This window comes from Dendronephthya gigantea, unplaced genomic scaffold, assembly GCF_004324835.1.
Source record: "Dendronephthya gigantea isolate DGI-Jeju-01 unplaced genomic scaffold, DenGig_1.0 000100F, whole genome shotgun sequence".
NCBI classification, from domain to species: domain Eukaryota; kingdom Metazoa; phylum Cnidaria; class Anthozoa; order Malacalcyonacea; family Nephtheidae; genus Dendronephthya; species Dendronephthya gigantea.
The window spans coordinates 440132-447362 of NW_021163110.1; the positions used below are offsets into that span (position 1 = coordinate 440132).

The 7231-nt window shown below is 37.9% G+C and overlaps 1 protein-coding gene across 1 annotated transcript; it reads left to right on the forward strand.

Annotated features, from left to right (window-relative positions):
* Nucleotides 1–6081: 6081 nt before the first annotated feature.
* On the forward strand, nt 6082–6993 carry LOC114534443 (neurexin-4-like). The gene has a single exon (XM_028555882.1). It carries the CDS (start codon nt 6109–6111, stop codon nt 6589–6591), a length of 483 nt encoding a protein of 160 aa, XP_028411683.1. The 5' UTR covers nt 6082–6108; the 3' UTR covers nt 6592–6993.
* Nucleotides 6994–7231: the final 238 nt, after the last annotated feature.

A 7231-nucleotide genomic window follows, 5' to 3' on the forward strand; every position in this document is an offset into this window, starting at 1 on the left:
TACATCTAAACATGACGATTTGCCTAAATTTCCGTCGTGCTCGGGGGCCTGGGACTCAAGAACCGAGTTCTTGTCAAATATAATATATAACCAATTGTAATTTTACTTCGATCTTCCAATAACGTAAAATATTTTGAGAAAAACTCGCCCAGTTGCTACAGCCATACACAACGCACCGTTCCCGCATTTTTTTCTTCAAAAGCTCAAACTATATCGCCAGTGAAACTCTTCATGTTTACATTATAAAAGACGGCGTGTTTGCAAGTCATTCCTGAGTCCCAGTCCCCCCAACAAACGTATTTTCGAAACTATTTAATTGTATCAAAAAAGGTTGTAGAACTTATAAACAAATTTTTCAAGCCCTATTTAAATCCGTAAAGATCCCACAAGTGATATAGGCACTTTAACAAATATCATCGCTGCATTATCATCGCTGGCGACTTCAACAATTGAATGTTAAGAATTTGTCTCCGCCTCACCCTGCCCACCTTTTGGCCTTTCCGACCATCATGTCATTTTACTATCCCCAAAGCAAGAGAATTCAACCGTACCTCCAAAAGGTAATTTATAAAAGGGACACTCGACCCTATCGAAAACCAATGCTCGGAAATTTTCTAATCCAAATCATCTGGCAACTCTTAGACCGGCTCACAAACTGCAGTGAAAAAAACGACCTGTTTGCCGGAATGCTATCCAGAGGCCTAAATTACATCATGACTGAAAAAGGAGTCACCTTCCACCCGTAACGACCCACCCCTGGATTTCTTAAGATTTTAAAAGAGTTATCAAACAACGAAGACGTGCCTTCCTCTCTGGTAACTCCATCGCTTTCAACTTCTACCGCAATAAAGCAAACAAAATGAAGAAATCTTGTCGTGCTTCGGACCACAATTCATCAAGTGGATCAAACTTCTGTATAATTCTGTTTTCAGTTCAGTTAAAACCAACGGTTGGATGACAGCTTTTGTAAATATAGAACGAGGACTGAGACAGGGCTGCGCCTTAAGCATGCCACTGTACATATTGACGGCTGAAATTCTAGCAATGAATCTGTGCAAAAATGCGAAAGTAAAAGGCCTTCGGCTACCAAATTCAACAGAGGAAGTCAAACTATCGCAATATGCCGACGACACAACACTCCTTGCAGACGATCAAAGCATCACGGAAGCGTTTCAAACATTTAATCTATATGAGCGCGGCTCAGGGGCAAAAATAAACGTAGAAAAATGCAAAGGACTTTGGACGGGACATTTCAGCAACAGAACAGACCAACTTTTCGGCTTTGAATGGTATAACGACTACATACCTGAAAAACTACTAGGTATCCACTTCGGAAACATAGATTGTACAAGCCTCAACGTAGACAACAAAGTACAAAAACTTGAGGGAATTATCAATGACTGGTCACACCGAGACTTAAGTAACAAAGGCAAAGCGCTAGTGATAAACGGCCTACTGATATCTATACTGTGGCATACTGCAACGACAATACATATACCAGAGCAAAACATACAACAAATCGAGCAAATAATCTACCGATTTTTCTGGAATAAGAAAGCACCACTTGTCAACCGCGATACACTTGCCTTACCTTTAGAAGAAGGCGGTTTCAACATACAACGAATACAAACGAAGATACACGCACTCAGACTAAACACCTTACGACGACTCCTGGGGCCGGTTGTATCAAGCCCGTTTAGCTTAAACGGTGGATAAATTCAAAATAGAAAGCAAGTCTATCGTTTTATTCAACAAGCAAACTAAATGTTTTTAAGCTTAATACAAAGATACTGTCTACAACTACATATTCAGTGCATAATATTAAAGTTGACTCATTCAACAGAGTTGTAAGAGTGTTATTTAGTTTTGACTTATCCAGCGTTTAAGCTAAACGGGCTTGATACAACCGGCCCCTGGACCCAGAACCAGCACACTGGAAACGACTAACGGAATATTTCTAAGAACGGGAAACATGAAACTGGGAAAAATTACCCTCACCCAAAAGTACACCTCACAGCAGATAAACCGGGGTACCTAAAAGTTCCGCAAGGAACTACTAACATCATGGCTCAAGTACAACCAACACACTGAACGTACAAATGAACCAACAAACGTAACCGACACTCAACGAACCATTATTTCGAAACCCTGCGATACGAGACAACGACGGCCAGGAGTTGTACAACGCCAAATGGCAACAGCGGGTGTTACACAACTAAAAGACATATGCTACATAGCAATCCCAGGATTTATGCTCCACCAGAGCTGTCAACGAACTGCTACAAGACGAAGATGAAGAACCGACCGAGTCGCTTGACGACACGAGGCAGGAACTTAACAGAGTAATGGACGCTATACCTATACCTATCAACCGGACCAGGAAAATACAACGGGAACATACCAAACGACCTGAACCTAAAAATTAGAAAAAATTAACCAGGATATAATGTAGTAAAATACAAACAAATACAAACAACTGTAAATATGTAGTATAACAAAAAAAAATAGAAAAAAAAATTAGCATTGCACCGGCATCGCAAAAGCGCAGGTTCGATTCCTGCCGGAGAACCTGTAGTTGACTCACTTTTCCATCAACTGTTCCTGGCTTGAATTTGAAGTGTGCATAATTTCACTCGAAATTAAGACCCTTTAAAACCTTTAGAATACTCCTGCATCGAGTGAAGTGCCAAAAATTGATTTACAAACTGAAACAGCCTATAGTCACCCATGCATATACACAATTTAGCCGCCCTTTTGGAAGATATTACAAATAGTAAAAAAGCTAAAATTTTGAGGACAGACTCTAATCACTTTTGTTTTTGCGATGAAAAAAAAGAATTGTATTGCGTTTAGCCGAAGTGAAATAGCAACAGTTTTTGTGATATTACTCGTAGAAGTTTTTTACAGTGGCGGATTCAGGGTAAGTCAGAATAAATTACACAGCCTAATTTCCAATTCAAAATACCTTAATAACAGCGATATTGGGTAGTACGTATTTCTAAAGAATACTTTTACATAAAAATCTACCAATATGATTGCAAGTAAGAGCTGTGCTAATTTATTCTGACTTACACTGGATCCACCACGGCACTGGTTTTATATTAAAAGCTTTAAATGTTTCTTCGCCGTACCAATTTAAATTGTTCTTTTTCTGCACCTACGCAAACATACTTAAACATAAATAAAAGCAATTCCATCATTACAGTGTTAAATTTGGTTAGTTATATAAAAATTTTCGCCAATTTCCATCATTGGTTAATGACATCCAATTTGAAAGAAAACATTTTTGTACTTTACCTACTTAATTTGTACTGCGCTAATCAGGCTCAAATAAGCCGTTGCCAAAGATCTAGGATTAGGAAGAGGCTTAGAATTAGAAAAATATTTTCACCACCCGGCCTCTTTCCCTCGACAATTTGACAAATTTCCAATATCTTTATCTTTTAGATATCACTAGGGCTGTAGAGCCTAATTACTCCGGCGTCGGCGACGGAGTTGAAAATTCGCCTCGGTTTTGTTTTGTTGTTTTTTTTATTTTATTTTTGGGGTTTTTTATTATTTTTCGTCGTCGCAAGTGTGTAATGGCGCGAAATATACTAGTATTTGAAATGTGTATGTGATCGCATTTATCTACGTCCCAGTCTTGTCTCCCAAGAGTTGTGGTGTTGCACAGCTTTAGCTCATTTTCCGATACGCGATTCGATTTCGCTCGCATGATGCGGCAATTCCTCCAAGAGGAACAAATAAACCGTTCTTTTGATGCTGTTCGATTAAGTTTAGATTCAATTGGCGTAAGAATATATTTAATACATGTAGATTCTGCCTTCTGGTCCTATTTTAATAATATCGCTGTGTATGGGGGCGATGCAGACACGTCGCCATTTGCACAGGATTGAAAATTCTATACAAGCACGAATTCCAAAAGCAAAATGTAAGACAAAGTGAATGTAATGTATCATGCGGTTTATTTACATTTTTGAACAATTGAACTTCTACACTTTTTAAAGTGCGATGTGCTTCTGAATTTCGCGATCGAACAACATATAGGTTCACAAGGCATGTAATGAATTGAACTGTATTGTTAATGTTCAGAATATATTGAAAACTGGCACGTGTGCGGCACGCCGGAGTTAACGCCAGAACAGGCGTCTTATTATTTATATTGATCAAGCTATATTAAAATCGAGTCTTGAAGGGGTGACTAAAAACCCGCATTGAAGCCATTCACTTGATCATTTTTCATTATAGAAGTTTGCCACGCCCCTGACCTGGATGCTTCACGCCCCGAATGTGACAAGACCCTTCTCCTTTACTATTTAGAACGTTTGTATGTCTTGTAGAGATAGGGTACAAAACTTTGGCACTAATATGTTTTAATGTGCTTGAAGAAGCACCAAAAGAAAGAGGTGCTGTGGTATTGAACATAGATGCAATTTGTTTGAGCGTGCGCGGGGTTGTCTAAAACTCTCGAGATGACGTCTGTTGAAATATTAAGTAATTATGTAAAATTTATTTGCAACATGCAGATATTTTTATACTTATATTTGTGTTGCATTAACGTAATTTGTTCAACCGCTTGTACTAAACTTGACTTTTCAGCCTGCTTCACCTTATCAAATCGCAGTGTTATTTCCAGTCATTTTGTCGAAGACGAAGCAACATGCTCTCTTCTCTGTTCTCGCCAACTATCATGTGTGGTCTTTGTATTCAATCGTGAAACGAGAAAAAAGGGAAAATTTGATGTAAACTGCCATCTCAGCAATTCTACTGACAAGGTCACACATGGCAACGGAGAAATGATGTTTGGGTTTCAAGGATGGGTTTTTGTTTCTTAGAAGACTACACAAAACTGCCGCCTTCAAGATCAATAATGGAAAATATTTTTGCCCGGATTCGAACCATCAACTTACCACTTGCGGATTTCACTTGGTTTTATTAGTTTTATTTTTGTATTTTAGTATCAACGCAAAGATGAGAAAACACAAAATGAGAGTATGGTCTGCATTAAAATGATACAAGGTAATCCCTTTTGATGAAATATTTAATTATTTTAAAATTTTTCGACAATCTGGGCCGGATTCTCATTCAACATTTGCTGATTTCCACGAGAGGTGTGCAAAGGCCAGGAAACCTTAAAAAATATGATCAGGAAAGATACGATATTAGGGAGAAAAAATCAATTTATAGATTATAAACAAGTATTAGCAGCCATGTCAATCCCATATCAATTTAAAAGTTGAGTGAAATTTATATCGCCTCTCAAGGCCGTAGCTGGAAGTTTAATTGGGTGAGTTGTGAATATTCATGTTATGCCTTATTGACTTCTTTTGTACTTTATTGTTCCTACGGTAGAGCATGTGTAAGCATGTATACATGAATATACACCCCCTCCCCCCAAGAAGCCGGTCAAGTTACGGCCCTGTTGACTCTTCCTCATTGCAGTGTCTGATTTAAGGAAATAACACCAAAACGGATGGGGAAGGGCAGATATAAATTTCGTATCAATTAAAACGACACAACCACTTTTAGGTACTTTTATCCAATCAATTTAAAATATCTTAATTACTGAACTCTTGCAACTCAGTGACACTACAGTCCGTATTTTTCCGCTCCCGCTATTTTCGGTGGTAAATGAAAATACCGTCATTTTAGAGCAAATAAATATAAATAAATGCAACTGCGATTGTAGTACTGTAGTCACCCGTTTCGCAGATTTGCAGTTAATCAGTAATCAGTTGAGAAAAGGTTCATGCCACCCAAGATGGTGGACCACGTCTGTCATATCTCATCATTCCAAGAACCCAATACATTCATGCCATTTCGTGTATGTCACGATGTTCCCCATTATTTTGGCAACATCAAGATACGATAATCAGGGGCAGTCAGTAATATCACTGGTTTTTTAGTGTACTAATTAACTTTTTAACTAAAATTTCTGCCAATGTCAAATACTAATTAATATTTTAAAATATAATTGCAATTGTAGATATATTGAAGGAAAATCCGTCGTGTACGGCCATAAAGAAAAAATACCCTGGTATAAAGAGCGGAATATACTACCTTAACCCAAAAAACCAGAGCTCATCAGTCTTTCCATTTTTCTGTGACATGACATCAAAGGGCGGGGTTGGTGTTACTGTGATTGGACATGACAGTGAATCAAGAACAAAAGTAGACGGTTACGAAAAAGCTGGATCGTACGAAAGGAATGTTACATATGTCGCAACAATGGACCAAATTGTCTCCGTAATAAAACAATCTGCACAGTGTGAACAATTTATCAAGTACGAATGCCATTTTAGTGAATTGTTTGATGAAGACGATGGCTGGTGGGTCTCTCGTCAAGGTAAGAAGATGAACTATTGGGGTGGGGCCGCAGTTGACAGCGGAAAATGTGGGTGTGCAATGAATAATAACTGTTACAAAGGATATGATTGCAACTGTGATGCAAATGATGGAGTGCTACGGGAAGATTCTGGATTTTTGATGGACACGAACACCTTACCTGTCAAGCAGCTCAGATTTGGAGATACTGGTAGTTCACATGAATGGGGATTCCATACTCTTGGTAAATTACTGTGCTGGGAATGAAAGAATTAATATTACCCTAGGATTCAGTAGCTCAGATTTAAGAACCTAGGCTTTCATTAGATTTGTAGCATGTAAACATCAAGCAAATTTCAAATATACATGTAGTTCGCCCGCTAAGATTTAAAAAAATGTACTGAAGCTAAACTCGAACTAAAATGATTATTATAGGTATCTTTGATAAATTTTCGTGCTAGGACATTCAAAATTTGCCTTTGCTCATTGTGCAAAAACGGCAATTGGCCATACTTTTGTAATAATTGCAAATTCGGTGATTGCCAGATTCACCCTGTTTACAAATCAATCTCATACTCGTGGTCATTTTTCCGAGCAACAAAATGAAAGGATTATTAATTTACTGATCGATTGATATACTGATTACCGATCAGATTGATATACTGATTACCAATCAGATTGATATACTGATTATCGATCAGATTGATATACTGATTACCGATCAGATTGATATACTGATTCTAGCTTGTTCTATCGAACTTTATCTTGCATGCATACGCAAACAGCCATGCATAGTATTTCCATACTATAGAGAATATTATATGCATGGTTGCGCAGAAATATATGGGATTTATTTCGAGTGTTGAAGAGAATATTGCTCACGAGTGATATTCTGTGCAACACGAGT